Genomic DNA, 19,293 nt, shown 5'->3' with positions numbered 1-19,293 from the left:
GTACTTGACAGATTTGATCGAAGCACAGACTTCCAAATTAATATGGCAGTTGAATTGAACCAGCAGTTCTGGAGGGTGAGGAACAACATCTTTATTGGTGAAGACATCGTTATTCTTTTGGATCGTGTGCGCATTGTCTGGTCTTGCATAATCTGGGTAGCCATCATCCTTCAAAGATGTCTGATCACAGAAAGACTTTGGAAAGTGCTTTTTGCACTGTCCATTCTCCAAGCAACGCTCTGGACTGCATGGGCCATGGAGCATGTATTTTGATACAGCTTCGTAGAGTTGCGGGTGCACATTTCTATCCGGTATCTGAGCGGAGATGAAGGAGTCTATTTGCTCCACAGTCCTTATCTTATGGTCTGAGTCGAGGAAGATAAGCAGATGCATGTGAGGGAGACCACGCTTCTGATATTCGATGGTGTACACCAATCCTGCAACTTTTCCGTAGTAGCCCTTGCGAACCTTCTTCAAGAGGGCTTGTTGCTTTTGGTAGAAGACGCGAGCCACCAAGTCTGGATGATCCACAGTGCTCTGACCTACATAAGCAATATTAGCAACAATATCATAAATCAATTATTAAAATTTACCTGGAAGGAGGTTTTCAGTGATCTCAGGCCAACTCCCATTTGCAGTCATTGTTAGGAAGAGGTCGGGCTTCTTGCAGGCACGGCAAATGGCCAAGGAATCCTGAAGCAACTGGTGCATATAGCGGGGGCTTCCAGTATGCGATGATGGAAGAATGATTGCACGACCTGTCTGAGCCAGATCATCTGTGCCATCATTGAGGATGTTATCTGCCAGGCCTCGGTAGCAGTCTGCCCTAAGCTTTTTTTGGTTCTTGGTGATCCAATTCAGATTGCTCTGTTCGATGGAAGCCCAAGCATCAACAATATACTGCTGGAACAGCCTTCCACCACGAAATATGTTGTTGTTATCGATACGATTGGGGCGGGGGTGAAGACGGAAGGCATAGTATAACAGCTGGGTCACTTCTTTTGAACGTGTACGTCCACCTTGAGGGATGTTGAGAGGTATTCCCAGGTGCCAGCCCTCCTCGCCAGAAGGAAAGAGAAGGACATAGTGAAGGGTCGAGTATGCATGGCTGAGCTGACTGATGTGTCGCAGCTGACCACCTTGAAGTCGCAAGACAATATCTCGTTTGTCAGATACCTCCTCAGATCCATCTCCAGGAATGATCACAGCAATTTCATCAGCAGTGGGAAGATTATATCTTCGACCATCTGTGCCCTGCTGAAAGTGAATGCGTGCACGAACTTCTGTGTGCTGCTCTGGAGGCTTCTCGCTCATAACTTGATAGGCCTGCTTATAAAGAGCCGCATATGGATGACTCCGATAGATCATATCATGGAGCTCTCTGAGAATACGACGATCAAGGCCTTCATTTCCTGGTCGGTTGGCGCGGATGTTGGTGGCGCGTTCAGGATCATAAATGTAGATCTGAGCGTATGAAGGCCGAATACCTTCAGGGGGAATCAGGCTGCCCATAAGGTGGTGAAGAGATCCATGGATACGAAAAGCATTTGGGCCAGAGCCTTGAAGGGCCCTATCCTCGATGGTGACGCCTACGGATGTGAATGCAAGAGCACTGTTGTACTGGCGAATCTTGGAGACAAATGCTCTGTCTCCATATGTCTGTTGCAGCTCGAGTGGCCATGCTGGAAAGGGAGGAAGGTCGACTTTTCCCTCCAAGCAGCATGTACCAAACCGTGGATTTCGTGCAGATGATTTGGTGAGTCTTTCACATGCAAAATGCATGGCATGGCAGTTGGGGCACTCCACATTAAGAGGACCAAGAGTGTGATGATCAATGGGCTCTGTGTATGGTCGAGCTCCATCTGGGATAGGAACATTTTGGACAGGTGCCTGGTTAATATTTTCATCATCCTCTGCATCGCGCTGCTGGCGACGTTCTTGCTCTTGAGTTCTTCTTCTTTCCGCGTCATCTTCATGCTGCTGCTGAGAAGCAGGATTGTCATATTCACGCAATGCCTCTTCAAGACGCTCCTGTTGCTCACGATCTCTCTGCTCCTGGCGGTGTTGGCGCTCTTCTGCCTGTTGACCTGCTCGCTGATTATCCAAATCTTGTCTATTGGCATGCTCAGCTTCCTGTTGTTGCAATTGCTGCTGAATCTGCTGTTGCTCAGCTTCCTGCCTCTGTAATTGCTGCTGTAAATGTAGCTGAATCTGCTGTCGATGAAATTCCTCCTGCACTTGTCTTTGAAGCAAGTCATTTCTAATGCGCTCATTTTCCATTTGCTCTGCCTGCCAAAGTTGTTGAAATTGAGCATTAAACTGATGATAATCAGGTTGAGGTGGTCCATGTAAAGGTTGTGCAGGATTGGGCACAAAGTAGTGCAGGGGATTGTTGACATTGTGAGGACCAACTGCACCCTCATAATGAATAGGGCCATATACAGGAGGAGCAGGTTCATTAGGAATGTGAGGCACCTGTGGGGGCTGCATCCCGGCTGCCTCTGCTTGTGCTTGCTGTCTTATCTCATTTCTGTCCTGTCGCCGGCGAAGATCGCGCTGATGGCGTCTGTCATTTTGAGCTGCATTTACTCGCTCATTCAAGCGTGCATTGTAATCAACTGGAGGAGGATGATGAGCACGCTGCACATGTGCAATTGCATTTCGTGGCAAGCCGGGATATTGTGCAACTGGAAGCGGCTCATATTGAAAGTGAGGCGGAGGTTGCCAAGCAAAAGGTCGTGGAACAGGTCCTGCTTGTGGCTCATTAGCTGGCATAAAATTTGGTTGTGGTGCAGGAGGCAGAGGCCTGTCCTGATTATCATGGGCAGCACGACGACGATTACGTCTGGTAGGTGAAGTCATTTGAAGTCGATTGATCCTGTCTTGTTCGCGTTGGGAGTGTCGATCACGTTCCGGGGTGATTTGTTCTCCATTGCTAATGTGTAGATATGAGCATCATGCACCTTGCACATGGCAATATATATATCAGCAACTCACAGAATAGGTATATATCCATCCATGGTTGTTAAATTCAAACGGTTGTTTAGCAAGTGCAAAATTTGTCTGAACTCATCAATTAGTCATTTCTATTATCATTGATAAGAAATAACACCCACCAAAAGTGTATATCACACTTTATTACACTTGGCTGCAGGGAAAGGCAGTTCAACTCGAGAATTCTATTCAAAAGCAGCAGCCAAGTTGTGTAATGATTTGTGTAACCAAAAGTGTAATCAAATTTCTATTATTGCTTTTGTTATTCTCGATGCCTTTCCCATATAGTAGGAAAAGTCTGTTGTTTGTCCGTTGCGTTCCCACGGCGCAGTAGGCGTGAGGATTACTGTCCACTATATCGCGTTTGGCAGTATTTTCGGACTTGTAAAAATTTCTCTCAGATTTTTCGTTCACACTCTTCTTACTTAGTCTTAGTCTTAGTCTTAGCGAGTCCACGCGAGAAAACCACGCGAGATTTCCAAAAAGAGGTTTAAGCGAGGTAAGCGAGGTAAGCGACGCAAGCGAATCTAAGCGCATCTAAGCGTATCTATGCGAAAGCCACGCGAGCGCGCGAGTGTTCCCGAAAACCGTCGCACTTTACTTCTTAGATTCTTAGATTCGCACACTCGCAGTACCCGTTCTTAGTATGCATGTGCCAGTGCTCCGCAGGCACTCCAACTTCAAAGTACACTCCAGACCAGTAGCGTGCAGCCCGTTTCTTCTGGATATCAATCTGAATCCTGCACTACGTGTTCTTATGGTGCAAGACTCTCTTTGGTAAGTTATCCTTTGAACGATAGTGCACCCGTTTCAGCACTCTAGGAGCTTCTTCTACCATGCAGAGTTGCAAAGATGCAGACTCTCATCTGCGAACGTGACGGAGTTGCTAGCTTTGTATTTCTGCACAAGGCTATACTATCTGCTTCAATTCAATTCTTAGGCATGACATCCCCGAGCCTGCGGAGACCACGATCAGAGGAAAACTTTAAGTCCAAGGTCCCGCCAACCTGCAGACCTAAGTACAGAGGAAAATGCAATGTGCGAACCCTTCGATCAGTAGTAACCAACCATTTACACAACGAACCGTTACATGGAAAATGACATTACGAAACTTCGTGGTCGTCGTTCGCACCCTCGTGCATGCCCTCGTCACTGTCCTCGTCGTCAATCTCCTCGCCAATGCCCTTGTCACTCTTTGGCACGGCACATCTTTGCGTGCAAGGCGAGCAAATCCCGCATCATCCTGCGCTACTGAAAGGGTAGGGCCGGCCAGAGATGAAGGTTTTTCAATCGAAGACCCAGCAGCTGGGATGAGTTCCTCGTCCCTCAAGGCCTCATTGACCAATTCTGTCGCGTAGCTATCGAACAGGTCAAAGGTGCAGCCGCTGTCCCTAACATCGATGAGGGAACCACGACCTCATGCATGGCTGAAGGGCTTTATGCGTGCTGATGCTACATAGTAAGACATTCAGCCGTCAAAGAAGCTTATGTGGCCGTAATTGCTCCAAGCCCTCGATAGACTGGTTATACAGAGTCGCCTCTATCTGATACCGTCTCCTTCTCTCTTCTACGAGCATTCACTCCATCGTTGCATGACTTCCGTCATCCCCAACTAATTCCCGAAGATCAGCAGGATAGACACGATCTTTGAGTACAGGACATATAATTCAGTCCTGAGCTACATGAAATAAAGATTGGAATATACAAAGATGCGAAATTATCGACTGACTTTCTGATTTGCGATCAGTGCTATGTAGTTGTCTCGCATTTCAGTGCCTAGTGAGATCGTTGAAACATGCTCCTACGAGCAGCCGAGTCGATCATTTCTGGTGGTGGAAGACGGTATAGCATCTTGCATGAAGGTCGAGTGATGCGCGAAGGCGATATTTGCAGCACGCCAGACTGAACCTTCAAGTGGAGAACAAAATTCAGATCTGTCGCTTCCAATGGAACATTCGTCTCCTTGGAGAGACTTGGCATGAAAAGAACAACGGTTTCTCTTGGATTGGTATGCTGGGCCGGCCAACCATGATGCCACATGATACAAAATGAAGTGGCCATTAGCCACTCAATGGCCGCAGAAAACGACCGCCAGTGGTCATCTGTATACTCTAAGATGAACATTTAATAGCCAACTACAAGTGACGAAACGGCCAACAGCTATATCTGTTGCAACGCCTGTCAAACGATATTAGATGATCGATCGTCCTGGTCCCTGGAAGGCGGCACTGATAACGACTCGGCAGTGCTATTCGGATAATCCCTTCGGCTTGCCGATACGAATCTGCGCTCGACTCCTACAAATGCCAAATTTTGGCGCTATGGAACAACCACCGAAGAACTATAATTGAAGGAAGTGATAATGTAAAGCGGCCAGGTAGAGTCTCGTGCGTATCATGCGTATGCCTCAAGGCAAGACCCTGCTTCGAGACAGGAACGTGTGCATGGGTTTCTGGTGTGCCAGAGGCTTGCGAATGCGGGACTTGGTAGAACACAGTGGAGAAAGCCGCAAAAATTGGCTTGGTAGTGTCCGACATAGAAAATACAGAGCAGGAGACACGTGCGGTTGCTCTTGAAGACCCTGTGATCCACGCGCGAGCGCCATCATAATGCTCTTGCGTCCATCGATTCCCTCGGTTTTGGTGCGCTCAAGGAAGTGAACGGTAGGTCGACGAGAAATCGACAGATGGGTCATTCTTGAATGTAAGTGTAGTGTTCGGGCACCAGACTAAAAAAAAGTTGTGGCTGCGCAGATAATGGCAAGATGCGAAACTTCTCAAAATGAAGTGGAGGGGTATTACGGAGAAAATTTAATCAGCACAATTGAAGAAACATGGCAGTACAACCCGTCGAAACCTGGAACATACCCTTGCTGTGCTTCGCCACGGGCTACCACTCAATGTCACATTAGGCTTGGTGATAGTGCATCTGTACCATCAGAAACCATTCTGACACCCATCTGTGACTTGCTCCTGGCTTTGAGGCGGATACCTTGTTGGTGAAAAGCCATTCGTGTGACGGGCCAACATGCGCAAGGTCGTCAATGGCGTCCAGCCGGTCAAATTCTAACTAACGCATAAACATATGAGCATAGGCAAACAGTAGTGTGGAAGGAACTGCTGTCTCCCTTTGTCTAAGGCCTGCCTCAGGAGACTAGTTAAGTGGCGGGCGCTGGGATGGAAGGTCAGAATGCGTGGCTATTAAGAATATGTATATTAGTCGCAAGGATAGTGGCTTGGCTGAATTCTAGCTGGACTCACTGTGCATTATGTGTCGACAGCGAGTTGATGTGTATGAGACAACAAGAAACTTCAATTAAGCATGCATACTAGAGTGATAGATGTCCTGCGATTTGCGGATATCCAGTCATTGCACCAAGATGAGTAGGCCCGAGTATATGAAGTTCCAGTGAAGTATCGGCCGCTTGCCGGGTAATGGTGTTGCAAAGTTTCCCTTGAGCTTCCCACCCCGAAACCCCGCAGTAAACCCCGCCCTCATTCAGCATACTCGGTACTGTGCTCAGTGTGCTGCACCCTAACGAATATTCGGTGTTGGCTCGTATCACTTCTCGACGCTACATGTCCTCACCGACCTCATGCACGCATTCTCCTGCGGGCTCTCCCCACGATACTTTCGTTCGTAATCAAAAAGCTGGTGAGCGCCGAGTCCTGACCGATGACTCGGCCATTGCCAGTGGATCGTTCCACTCCGACCCAGCACATATCACTCTCTCAGCTCTTGTCAACGCAGCCGGCAGCCATAAATCGCCTCTTTACTGATAGGTTGAAAATGTTACCCATCCAGCGGCAACACTAGATCATTGTAGGACGCATCTGGAGCTGCGTTGCGATGTCATGTATTTGCGAGTGGACCGCATTCCACCCGAAAATTCCAGCTATAGACAAAGAGAAAGTGAGTATTTTATGTCGTTGCCAGCTCATCATCGTTATGGTACTGATTGCCCCAGAACTCGCAATCACTAAGATACGCGGTAATTTGATAGTGCTTGTGGCGCTGCAAAGAACAATGATGCATGTGGTGCACGATCATATCCCACACCTGAGAGCGCAACTGCATGCTTAGTAAAGCTCTGAAATTGGATGAAAGAATACTGTAATCTGCAGAGTTTAGAGGTCGGTTACGTGCTTCAGCCGTTCCGTCAGTGGTAACTGACATGGAATCGTTACCTTCACAGGATAAACGTTGAACAATGGTCTTCGCATCTTTCTCATGCAGTGCTTTATCCTATTAGTTGTGGAAGATAATTTACGCCAGTTTGCTTTTTTAGCTTCTGGTGATCTGTTCGGGGATGTATTGATATCTTAGCCCTGCTCGGATTTGAGTCTTTGGCAGAGTGCATATCCAATGTTTTGTCCGTCCCAGATTTCTGTTGAGCGTGCACTTATGATCCAAAGTTTTATTCTGTTGCTTTGAAGTATCACATCCAACATGAAACAGCTAGGCAGCCTCGCACTATTTGCATTGGTCAATACACCGATCTACGCTTTCTTCCGCAATCGACTAGTACACCCCTCAAACCGCTTTCGGAATGCAATATGATATATCATTGCGGAATACCTGGAGCCGCCAACGGAGTCACGCCAATGAGGCCGTAACTGTGACCTTCTAATCTGTTTCGATATGAAATGTTCAATGTGTCAGGAGACTGTCACGTGTGGAGATTGAACGTTGAACATTGAGCTTAATTGCTGATATGACATCGAGGCATATTTATTGTCCGATCTCAGGGAACACAGGTTTTCGTGCAAGAAGGATGGTACCTTTGTGTTTCACAAAAAGGACGCCAACAGTGCTTGCCAACGTCTATGACGTTGAACATAGTGAACTGCCCGACACCGCTGCCCTGTTTCTGAGGACGCCGCTTCAACGACGCCTGAAGGAGCGTCATGTTGCCATGATCAAGCGAGTGGTCGTCTTTTTCAGAAACACACATGTCTCATAGAATTTGTTTCTAGCATCGGAGGCGTTGTTGGTACGGGATTATTTCTAGGCACTGCGACGGCATTGATGGAAGGTGGCCCTGTGGGACTTCTATTCGGGTATACTTTCATGGGAACAACGTGCTACTGTGTTATGGTGAGTTCGTCTTTGGCGTGCTTCTGTATTCTCACTTTCCTGGTTATATAACAGATAACCGTCGGGGAAATGATTACTCTCCTTCCCATTGCAGGCGGTCACGTCAGACTTGCGGAAAGATTTGTCGATCCAGCCTTCTCTTTTGCGATGGGTTGGAATTGTTGGTACTGTTGGACGGTAAGATGCTATATTGTAGTGAACGGTTCGAAGATCCTCATGGCTTAATTTTGTATCAGTTTACGATGCCTGGTGAGTATGACCCTGAAGTCCTCTCAGATTCAACCCATTTTACACTTGGTGAAGCTGAGTTATCGGCTGCTGCTACTCTCGTTGAGTATTGGAATATCGAAGTTAACAGTGCGGTGTGGATCACCGTGTGTCTGGTATTTGCTGTTGGAATCAATCTTTTCAGCGTTGGTTTGTCCCTTGCTTCAATGAATGTCAATTGTACACGTTGATATAATCTTCAGGGACCTACGGAGAAATGGAATTTATTTTCGCGTGAGCAGTTCTTTTTGCCTTGATGGCTGTGTAGACTTATCGTCGATCAGGTCCATCAAAGTCATCACGATAACAGGGCTCCTCATCCTTGGTATTGTGCTTGACCTCGGAGGTGGCCCGAGTCATGATCGTATTGGGTTCCGGTACTGGAAGAATCCCGGACCCTTTGTACAGTTCGATGGGATAGCTGGAGCTAAGGGGCAGTTTCTAGGATTTGTTCGTGTACTCATCCAGGCTGCCTTTTCTTTCATTGGAACCGAGGTTGTCACTGTATGTTCTCTCTTTAAGATTAATACTAAATCTATCCTCACTATGTTTTCAGATGGCAGCTGCAGAGGCGAAGAACCCTCGATACACCATGCCGCGAGCGATACGGACAGTATACATCCGAATTTTCCTATTTTACGTCGGGAGCATCTTCGTCATCGGGTTGCTTGTCCCTTCCAACAACCCTCTTTTGAATCTTAACTCTTCCGATGCCTCGTCATCCCCATTCGTGATCGCTATTAATCAGGCTGGGGTTAGATATCTGCCTTCGGTATGTTTTTCCATGCTCTTCGCGGCTCCCTTCTATAAGACCCAATCCAGATTTTGAACGCACTCATCCTAACTTCTGCTTGGTCCGCCTCTTCAAGCGACTTATATTTATCATCGAGGGGATTATGTACGTGTACAAATGCACGGAATTTCGCATCCTCAATATTAATTCACAGACGGCCTTGCTGCTACTGGGAATGCTCCCAAGTTTTTCTTGCGCACGTCACGTTCAGGCCATCCATACGTGGCCGTCATTTTTTGCTCCTTGTTTTTCCTTCTGTCATACATGGTTGTGAACACCAGCTCCGGCATCGTTCTTACCTGGTTTGCAGACATGACTGCTACCACGGGTCTCTTAACGTGGTTCTGTGTTGGGGTAACCTATGTCAGGTTCCACCGGGGATTATTGGCGCAAGGGTATGACAGGAAATGTTTACCATATTCCTCGAGACTCCAGCCATATGCATCGTGGTGGGTCATTGCTTCGTCGCTGGTAACTCTCCTGGTAAGTATGCAGATTATCACACTGCTATCGAGTACTTGACTATGATCTCAGTTCAGCGGATGGCAAGTCTTTTTGAAAGCGAATTGGTCTCGTACGACGTTCGTGACGACCTATTTGCCTATCGTACTGTTTTCGGTATTGTATGCATCTGCGAAATTTGTGATGCGGGTGCCCCTGGTAAAACCGAGCGAGATGGATTTCAAGTCCGGGACAGAGAATTTAGATGTCGAGAGGTGTGACATCCCACATTATTTTTCTTTGTGACTGGGGTTGACCGTTCATCTTTTTGAGATCTAAAGAACCCTCGCCGAAAAATTGGAAGGAGGCGATCTGGATGAGTTTGGTATGTGTTCTTTTTCCCATCAGAGTTGTTTGCTTACCGCAAGAAACATTACAGGCGTGATGCGGTTCGTTGTTATACCAATACACAATGCGCAGCTAGCGCTGCTGCAGTCGGGTCCATTATTCATCTTGCGGAGATACTAGGACATATCTCACTTTCCTCACATATCACCGGTCGATTTTCTACTCGTGGAACATACTACTCATAGGGCTCAATGGCCATTAATCATCTAGTAGTGATATGGTGCCCAAATCAGCCGCCAGAACCCAGTGGGCAGTTCAAAAACTGCGTTCAATAAACATGAATAGGCCATTTTCATTAAATCTGGAATCACAGCCTCATCGCCTTCGACGTAATTTTTAGCAGTGGTAGAGATATTAAAATCAGCTGCAGCACCGATAAATGCTCACTAGCTCGTGTCAGACACGATACTATGAGGGGACACGGCGTATCTATGGATACCTTCGATTGTGAATATTGAATGTCGGGACTACGAGCGAGCACCATCTACAATCGAGGTCATGAGCGCTCATCAGCTGCTGTGCTGCAACCAGACTGCAGGTCTTCGTCGAGATCGATCTCTTGTATAACCCCTCAAGAACTTCCTGCAATACTATGATGCCACATTGCCATCAATACGCCCCTAACCTTCATCTACAGAGCTTCTTCTCCGCACTGTACTTCCACCGCAGACTTTCTGATCGACCCACGCCATAAACGAGGCATCAATAATCGTAGAACGGCGCAACAATATATCAACATCACCCACCACTCGCCATGAGGGACTGAAATATTCGATTCATGCGCGCTTGAAATATTATGAGGATACATTGGCGAAGGGCAGGTAATATCGTTTCAAGGTATCGAATGATATTAACCAGCGTGCATGCTTCGTAAAGTAGCCAAGGGGCCCGGGTGGCTATGATAATGTGGAATAGGGTTGGACTTCGAACTGAACTAGCGAAGGGTAAGATTTTCTAGGTCGAATTACGAAGACTGATTGAAACGTCAGGAAAGCTAGTTCTATCAATGGCATCGGAGGTTTGACCGTTTTGCGTTGCAGAGTCAGCAAATGACGGTCATCCACATACATGCGTTTCTTTTTAGTCTCACCATCATCTTCATGGCACGCAGGCGCGCGACCCGTATGAGAACTACGGTGACACCACCAGCACCATGTTCATGAGGAGCCGCACCGGACCATCTCGTGCACCACTGTTTCACCATCACAATATTATCGCGATCCTGGACTCTTTTGATTTCAATAAGCTCGAAGGAGTGAATGTTTCGTCGAATTAGACGTTCCTGAAGTGCGACAAGTTAACGCAGGGATCAGGGTGCAATTGCTGTGACTGTGCAGATGATGACTAGGTATGAAGAATAAACTCCTAAAAGATAGAAAATGGCGTGGAGGGTAGCCGTGCTATGGTGAAGAACTAATTAGTGGTGGTGCAGACAGAACATCATGACAAATATTCTTCACCCTTGTCGACCTCGTGGCTCAGCAACCGAGATGAAAGTCCTACTTTCCTGAACTTTAACCACATGTATCACTGTTATTATACTTCGCCACCGGTGACCCAGCTTCTCGTGACGCAAACATCGATCATAGCAGTGCCGAAGCGGGACGATCAGAATTCGACCTGACATTCTGCTTGTGGCATTCAAGCATTTGAAACGTTCGTCATCAACATATACCGCGGCCACTTCATAGTTCTTCATCTAGCGCGTCTGTGACTGTCTGTGGCGAGCGGTGCACCTTTGAGTCATGAAGTTCATTTTGCAAGCAGTCATACTCCACCGACCGTAAGTGAAAAACAGATTTGGTTCAGATTATGTAATTTCAATTCCTACTTCAAGCGGTACTAGTACTACTACGCTGGGTGTCACCAGCGCCGGCACCTACCCTAGCGCTCAGCGCTAGATAGTCCGTGCTGCCCTTCATATTAATATTGCCTTCTTGTCAGTAGGCAAGGGGCAAGGCAGGGGTGAGGAATCCGACGATTGCCGGATCCATACTCCAGTCTTCCAGAATCCAGTAAGCAGCGAAGCTCTCCTTGTGTCCTGTCTGTAATTACGATCCAGAGCCTCGATATGAAGTAACTTCGAACGTTAAACGCGGCTGCCAACTCATTCAGCCAGGGATCGCTTGTTTGAGGAAGAACAACGTGAGTTTTCTGCAGCTTCATTGGTACATGATAGTATCTCACACGACTCGGTTTTAAGACCAGGTGGCTTCTTATCCGCCTGCAACTTGGCGTGCAAACAGTGCTGCGCCATATATTGATGCATCCCAGTTGATTCCACAAGCCCACTGAAGCAGTTCCTGAACCTGTTCACGGTCACTAAGTACATCCGCCGATTCAAATCAGCGAAATGCTTTCATTACACAACAGTCCGTCACAGGACCTCTACTCGTACTGCACTATCAATATACACAGCGGTTCAACTCAGTGTATGGCATAGCATCACCCAAGTGTCTTTCATTTCCGCACACTGCAACCTCCTTCCTTGATGATCATTCTCAGACTTGGTCCATCTTGAAATGCATGAACCCATGCTTGCACGTCGTTTCTTAGAACCATCCAGGTGAAGGAGTCCTTGAGGTAAACAGCCTGAGAGCTACCAGGCATGCGCGCTTGAAATTGGACATTCCTCCACAATGCCAAATGAAAGCGGTCGACAAATTTACACTGATTGTTGCGATGCTCAACATCATATTACTTTCAACATCATTCTCATTTGTTCACTGGTTCACTGATGAGATTCACGATGCACAGTAACAATGTCTCACATTTTTGCGCCACTTCTACGGCCCCTGATCTCTCAACATGTCTACACACACAAGCCTGCGACATCCCAACTTGCCATACATTCTATACCTTTAAAGAGGGGAGCGGAATGAATAGAATTATGCCCTCAACTTAAGTTACCATGGCCCTCCTACCCTTCACCTCCGCTGCTATCCTCTTACTGTTATGCATTCCATTTGTTTGTGCATTACCTCCTCTCAATTGTACTAGTACCTCTACACTCGATGTCACCGGCTCACCATCTAGCAGTCATACTAGGACCTTGTGGGACATCATTTGGAGCTGCGCTGCAACTCTATTCGCATGCACGTGGACCGCAATTCACCCAAACATCCCGGGTATGGACGAGGGAAGAATAACCATTTTCTTTCGTCGCCTATTCATCATGGTTCTGGCGCTCATTGCCCCAGAACTCATGGTCACCTGGGCCACAATACAGTTTCTAAGTGCCCTTGACACTTTCAAGGCATTCAATGCGCAATTTTACCTGGCCTGCGGCGACCGTCCAGAGAGCACATCTACATTACTAGATGGAATTTCAGAATCAGATGAAAAAAACAGTTCACATCCAAGCGCTCTCCATGGTGCAGGTCACGATCCCAGAGGTTGGTCGCTTGCTCGGTCTTTGAGTGCGGTAACTAACTTCGTTCAACGGATGTCTCACAGAGTGGACAACGGTGCATGGGTTTTTCGTATGGATGGGTGGATTCATACTTTACTGCGATAACAAGCCACGAGTCGCTCTTACTCCCAGGGAACTCATAGACTTAATTGAAAATGAATACGTGGATATCCCTGACATCATGGAGGCAGACATAGAATGTCGAAGTAAGGGCGACGCACTATCCAAGGGAGTCGCCATTCTGCAGCTGGGGTGGTTCATCCTGCAGCTTGTCGCCCGTTACATCGAGCACCTTCCCGTAACCCTTCTCGAAATCGACACCCTGGCTGTAGTCTGTCTGTCCTGCATCGCCTGTTGCCTGTGGTGGAAGAAGCCTAAGGATGTACGACGCCCTTATCCTATCCATTGGAACAAAAATAAAGCAGAGGCGCTTCAGGATCTGTCATTCACCTATGAGTACGTGGTCAATATTCTCCCCTGAGATCATTCTTATTCACCCACATTCTAGAGAAGCAAATCCAGAATTCTCCTTGGATTGCTGGCATCATTATCTCCTCGTTCTCATTTATCCCTTGAGGAGTCTTATGGGCACTGCCGTGACCGTTTCTCCCGGTGCTGTCCGAGCACATCGGATTCCGTCTTTAGGTGGCTATAATAATGATAATCGTCACGATCGTAATCATGTCATTACACTTTTCCTTGGATGCTTCTGTGCCGTTATATACGGAGGACTGCATTGCCTGGGCTGGCATTATTTATTTCAGTGGCACACAGATCAGATGCTATGGCGTGTGGCTTCCATTGTGATGGCGTCCGCATCGGTACCTCTTCTTCTGACATTTGGCGGGGTCATATTGCTGGGTTCCCCTCATGACAGTTGGGTTGTGAGATTTGCTGTAGTTACCACCGCTTTCATATATATTGCCGCACGCATTACACTAATTGTACTTCTAGTGTCAAGCTTGCGATCGCTACCCCCTGGCGTTTACGATACAGTGGCGTGGACCACATTCGTTCCACATATTTAGTTTCCTCTTACATCACGATCATGATTATCCTCTTGCTAGAAGCATGCTTTGAATCCCTCGTCTCTTCACTGTTTCCCCGTTGTTTGACTAATAGAGCTTGGAAACCGGATTGTTTATTGACATCGTTCAAGTTCCTCAGCCTGACTATTGGTCGAACATTTTGATATTCGATCGATCCGCTTGCCATCAAGGTACCCATGACATGTTGACCAATAGACAGGGCCGAGGGGCTCGCAGCTCAGAGACACAGCAAACAAGGGTCGTGAGAGTGTCATTAGCATAGTGTTCGAACTACAGAACATCAAACTGGGTCTGCGCCGCTGTCTGTCTGCACCTCGACATTTACTTGCACCTACAATAGTCAATAAGGTCATATTGAGAGTACATGGGAGAGCTACGCACCAAATTTCCACGTTGGTGCCCTGCTTTCAGTTGGCGACTCGCAAGCATAAAACTGCATCTGTAGTTATGTGAGATGTAAGATACATTCAACGACGATGTCTACAGATCTCACCTAGAATTCCTGTTGTATGGTCGAAGATTCAGGTGCGTGCTCAAAGTTCTCCAAAAAGACGATTGGCATAGATCGATCGTTTGTAGGAGTGTGTTGCTTTCCGTTCCAGATTTGCTTTCTGGCATTGAGACTGAAGTAGTTTGAACTGCAGTCGTAAACATCGCATCGGACTTGTGACTCACGTAGCTAAAAGGGAATTTGCATGTACTGCTTCATCAGTATCCAAATGAGATATATTTACGAGAATTATGAATAGCTTACATTTTGCTACAATGAAGTGAAGACCTAGGAATATGAGGTTCTGAGGCATAACTTTCCACTGTGATATTTGAATGGTCAAGACTTAACAGAACACCACGGACTCGGCTGCTCACGCAAATCAATGTCGCGATGGTCGCAGTACTACAAGGTGGCTTCAGAAGATAGCTCGTGACCTACGTTCATATGTCACACCTTGTCATTGAGCCATTCTGAATTGTCCAGAACGTCAGGGCGTCGATGATACGGATAGTGCTATGAGACGAATAAATGTCAGCTGTGCAGTGGGAAAGCTCATATGATAACCTACTCTGTAAAGGTTGGGCGATTTCTGCGAAAGAAGTAGCACATAAAAGTTGTGATCATGATATCCACGAGTGTCGAAAGTGAGAGTCCCATCGTGAATATCCAAGAAAATACTATCTGTATGTTAACACTACGAAGGTGCACACCACCACAGATGAGAAATCACGTTGAAAAAATGCACTGTATGATTGCAATCTGAGCCTGCAGAAAACGAGTTTCAGTGGCTATCAATCATGTTTTCAAATATTGCTCACATTTCACTCATTGTGACTGAAAAAGTTTAAAGAATGTGCGTTATCGAAAGAACCACGAGTGTGAATGTTTGATAAATCACTGCTAGTCATGACTGAAGTGAAAACGTCAAAATGAGTTTACATTATTGCACTACTTACTAAAGTGTACCTACCTAAACGAACGAGAGAGAGCACAACCTGAAAGAACATCACGTTAAGTACATAGCAGACTTTTGAACGCAAAACCTACAATTGGAATCACTACAGTGAGCTTCTTACTTTGCACTACCCACCGACATCAGTGTGTGAAAATAAAGGAAGAGAAGCACGAACGTCTATAGATTCGGTACGCAAAGAAACTGAAGCGGTTGAGTCAAAATCATATTGTCCTTGTATGATATAGCCAACCTCAAGTTGGACGATGAAGGTGATCATAGCCTGATGGATATTCCAGCAGTGAGCGTTGTGCAGTTCCATACGAGTGAAAACGCACAGTAAGCTCTATCGCAGGCTGTACGAGGATGCATTAGTAACGACAGTCCAACATATCCAAAACGCGATTTCTCACACCAATACTCCTGATGGTGCATTAATTTTCCGACTGATTGTGAATAATGGTATCACACATACCAGGGGATTATGTCAAGTGTATCCAAGCCACTATCACTCGCAATGATGGAATCCCAGAGGGCGCTTGCCACAAGTGCGGAATGGCATAAATCAAGCAGCCTGACTTCCGTTTGTATTTGTCTCACATACAACAGCACGCTCGAACGTACCATATTACAATGACCTGCGTAAGATGATCAAAAAAATGCAAACTTGAAAGACAAAGTTCTGTACCAATGACTTAGTACGCCAACTCTCGTAAAAATACACCCGGCAGTACACGATGAATTGCATGTTAACGCAACCCGACAAGCTGTGAGTTACGTCAGATAGTTATCATATTCTTGCATGATGGTTGATAACGTGCCCGAAGCCCAGCAAGCCACCGATGGGCATGGCTCCATGGTCCAGAGCAATAGACATTGCAAAGATAATGGCTCGGAGCGGAGTAGTGGGAGAACGAAAAGACACCTGGAAAGCCAAACCCTGCAATATAGCTTATAAGTCGCTCAAGGCGGTAAGGAGGTGTTGCATGCCATATCACACACAGGACAGGCTCTCGTCTTGTTCCATTCTTGAGGAACGGACCCTACTTCGATTGTCAAATTCTTGCATAGGAAAAATTCGCGAAGGGAGGACTCCCTTAATGCCATTGGATATATATTTGCACACTGTAACTCTATCACCATGTGATCTGAACTGACGAGAAGATCGTATCATGATATCTTGAACACCATGACCGTGAGTCCAGGTCCTCTGAGTCGTGTCTGATCGAGTTCTTAGAGAACTAGTAATGTACGTTATGTTGTTTCTAGCAATAAAACGACACTCCAGTTCCTCCGGGGCTATGAGACTGCGTCAGCCACTGCGTCGCGGTTCGTCACGATATTTTACGTACGTGCTGCATTGGGTGAGAAGCAGGAGAACACTGGAGAATTTCAGAAGTGAGCCAAAGGTGTTTAGCCTATGTAGTCAAGTTCCCGAAAACCCTGATTTACTTGCGATAGTGGATTGCAAAACAAGGGTTGGACAGAAACTGATACGCTCAGCTCCCATAGGCGGACAGCTAAACCCTCCTGTTCGTCCCGTCATGCTGTGTACTTTCGCAGCATTCACAACAAATCAGATCCTGGACTCTACTCAACATGTCTGCTTCAGCTTATCTTTGGGCGTCGCTCAGACGCTCGTGAATAAGAGAAATATTTGGAACAAATAGATTCGCAAATTCAAGATTATGAATATGTGGATGAAGGCGCAAAGCGCATGCCGACCCGATCACGGATCTGGCTGGGGAGAGATACGTGTGAGTTGCGAGGGTGGGCGGCCAGCTTCGCATATTATCGATTAGTTTGAGAGATGCGCAGGTCGGGTCCACAAGAGCGTAGGTAGGCTGCGATGCGAGGCGCATCGTGATCCAAGAATAGCTGTGATGGTGCGAGAAAAGAAAGGCTTGACGATATATTCGTCCTGTGGTTCAAAAAGAAACGCTAACGGCTGCTCGCCCAAAGTAGAGACGGACTCACTTAAGCTTTTGAGGTGGTGGAAATGAACGTGACAGCATTGCCAATTGACCTTTCCTGATCGTTTGCCAGCCTCGAGGCTAGCGCTTCCAGATTGTTTAGTTTAGGATGTAGAGACCTGGGAGTAGATGGTCAAACCGTTCAAACTCCGCCATTTCTGAAAAGTTCAACCGACAAGCTTTTGTAAACGCTTAGGAGCTCTTGTGCGACGATGTTAGAAGAGCCTTACACCCAAGGAGGTCGCCTCCAGCTGCAGGTAACTCCCTTCAACGACGAGACATCTTCATTCACGTGTGCTGCTCTCATCCGCAAGGCATTTACCCCTTTCACAAAATGCCAGGTCTTATGCGTCGAAATCGAGGATGCCCCTGTCAGAGCCGGCCTCCCCAATCCACTAATAGCTAAAATATTTGATCCTCGTTTCAACTACGAGCGCAAAGACTCATTCCTTGCAAGACGATCTCCCATCCTCTGGTCCGCTGCCAATGAAAAGGCCGCAGCTGACCGTCGTGCATTCGCACCGGGTGATGACTTTAGTATCCCTCAAGGGGAGAGAGAGTTCTTGGATGGCTCGTTGTGGGAAGAACTCTACTATCGCCAGTACGAGGCTTCATTTGCACGTGAAGTCGAAGCCTACAGATGCCTTGGACACCTTCAGGGTTCTACCATACCGCGGCTCTATGGTTCGGGTCGGGTCATCTCGGGCCACGGCGAAGGTCGTGCCATATCTCCCAGAGTGCTTTTCATGGAGTACATCCCAGGCGAGAATCTCGCAACCATCCAAGATCCCCATTCAGTCCCTAGCTCAGCATACCAGGAGCTCGTAAAGGCCGTGAGCAGTGAGCACCCTCGCGTCTTTCGGTATCATCCATGCCGATATGCGCCCAGACAACATTGTTGTATCTAGCAGTCACCCTAGACGAGTGGTGCTCATCGACTTTGGGCTGTGTCAATTTCGTTTTGATGATGAATCTGACGACGATTGGAAAGAAGCTGTCATATTCGAAGCGGATGAGAGGGAACTCCAGCTCTACATGAAAAAGTTGGGCATTTGGCACCAGGAATGATACGCATAATGCTCGGGAGAAAGTAGGATGGCTTAATATTCCAAATATCGAGACCGCATCTAACCGGCCACGAACTTTTGCCATGGAGTAGGCATAACACGGTCCGTTGATAAACTGGCTCGGGTTGTAAGGTATTAGCAGACCCTAATATGATCATGCTCACTGCAATCATATGTCACTTCAACAAAGGCGGCAGAGAACAGCAGCAAATCCATAACTTACCGTGTGATTTACTTGCAATATTGGATTGGAAAGCAAGGGTTGAACAAGAAACCAATACGCTCAGCTCCCATATATAGGCGGACAGACTCAGTTGAACCCTCTTGTTTGGCCCGTCATACTGTGT

General features: G+C 47.0%; 6 protein-coding genes across 6 annotated transcripts; 4 read left to right on the top strand and 2 right to left on the bottom strand.

The window, feature by feature from the left end:
• Positions 1-2,066: 2,066 nt before the first annotated feature.
• HD556DRAFT_1366982 (uncharacterized protein) lies at positions 2,067-3,270 on the top strand (the record flags this gene model as incomplete). Its single annotated transcript, XM_041302828.1, has 2 exons — positions 2,067-3,063; positions 3,117-3,270. A coding segment is annotated over exon 1 (428 nt), but the record flags the coding sequence as incomplete, so codon positions are not given.
• Positions 3,271-7,850: 4,580 nt separating this feature from the next.
• Positions 7,851-10,120, top strand: HD556DRAFT_1519279 (amino acid permease; the record flags this gene model as incomplete). The annotated part of the gene is made up of 12 exons (XM_041309125.1): positions 7,851-7,917; positions 7,971-8,091; positions 8,146-8,268; positions 8,328-8,508; positions 8,562-8,592; positions 8,643-8,862; positions 8,915-9,130; positions 9,181-9,256; positions 9,306-9,634; positions 9,686-9,867; positions 9,926-9,977; positions 10,073-10,120. The coding sequence occupies exons 1-12, from the start codon at positions 7,910-7,912 to the stop codon at positions 10,118-10,120; spliced, it is 1,587 nt and encodes a 528-aa protein (XP_041160817.1). The 5' UTR covers positions 7,851-7,909.
• A 2,791-nt stretch (positions 10,121-12,911) lies between these two features.
• Positions 12,912-13,893, top strand: HD556DRAFT_1307793 (uncharacterized protein; the record flags this gene model as incomplete). The annotated part of the gene is made up of 2 exons (XM_041300058.1): positions 12,912-13,395; positions 13,457-13,893. The coding sequence occupies 2 exons, from the start codon at positions 12,912-12,914 to the stop codon at positions 13,891-13,893; spliced, it is 921 nt and encodes a 306-aa protein (XP_041160816.1).
• Positions 13,894-14,645: 752 nt separating this feature from the next.
• On the bottom strand, positions 14,646-15,742 carry HD556DRAFT_401823 (uncharacterized protein). The gene is made up of 8 exons (XM_041310505.1): positions 15,523-15,742; positions 15,408-15,467; positions 15,329-15,356; positions 15,216-15,273; positions 15,137-15,161; positions 14,955-15,084; positions 14,843-14,900; positions 14,646-14,792 (listed from the first exon to the last, which is right to left on the bottom strand). The coding sequence occupies exons 1-6, from the start codon at positions 15,609-15,611 to the stop codon at positions 14,955-14,957; spliced, it is 390 nt and encodes a 129-aa protein (XP_041160815.1). The 5' UTR covers positions 15,612-15,742; the 3' UTR covers positions 14,646-14,792; positions 14,843-14,900.
• Positions 15,709-16,995, bottom strand: HD556DRAFT_401637 (uncharacterized protein). The gene is made up of 12 exons (XM_041310504.1): positions 16,897-16,995; positions 16,728-16,846; positions 16,595-16,673; positions 16,531-16,544; positions 16,382-16,480; positions 16,320-16,329; positions 16,245-16,262; positions 16,156-16,189; positions 16,002-16,036; positions 15,911-15,949; positions 15,773-15,864; positions 15,709-15,719 (listed from the first exon to the last, which is right to left on the bottom strand). The coding sequence occupies exons 1-11, from the start codon at positions 16,897-16,899 to the stop codon at positions 15,859-15,861; spliced, it is 456 nt and encodes a 151-aa protein (XP_041160814.1). The 5' UTR covers positions 16,900-16,995; the 3' UTR covers positions 15,709-15,719; positions 15,773-15,858.
• A 1,096-nt stretch (positions 16,996-18,091) lies between these two features.
• HD556DRAFT_1442554 (uncharacterized protein) lies at positions 18,092-18,947 on the top strand (the record flags this gene model as incomplete). Its single annotated transcript, XM_041306468.1, has 2 exons — positions 18,092-18,719; positions 18,769-18,947. The coding sequence occupies 2 exons, from the start codon at positions 18,092-18,094 to the stop codon at positions 18,945-18,947; spliced, it is 807 nt and encodes a 268-aa protein (XP_041160813.1).
• Positions 18,948-19,293: the final 346 nt, after the last annotated feature.

The sequence above is a fragment of the Suillus plorans genome (genome assembly GCF_016647745.1).
Source record: "Suillus plorans strain S12 chromosome Unknown HD556scaffold_24, whole genome shotgun sequence".
NCBI lineage: Eukaryota > Fungi > Basidiomycota > Agaricomycetes > Boletales > Suillaceae > Suillus > Suillus plorans.
The sequence above is the reverse complement of the archived record's forward strand: the minus strand, read 5'-3'. Positions and strand labels throughout refer to the sequence as shown.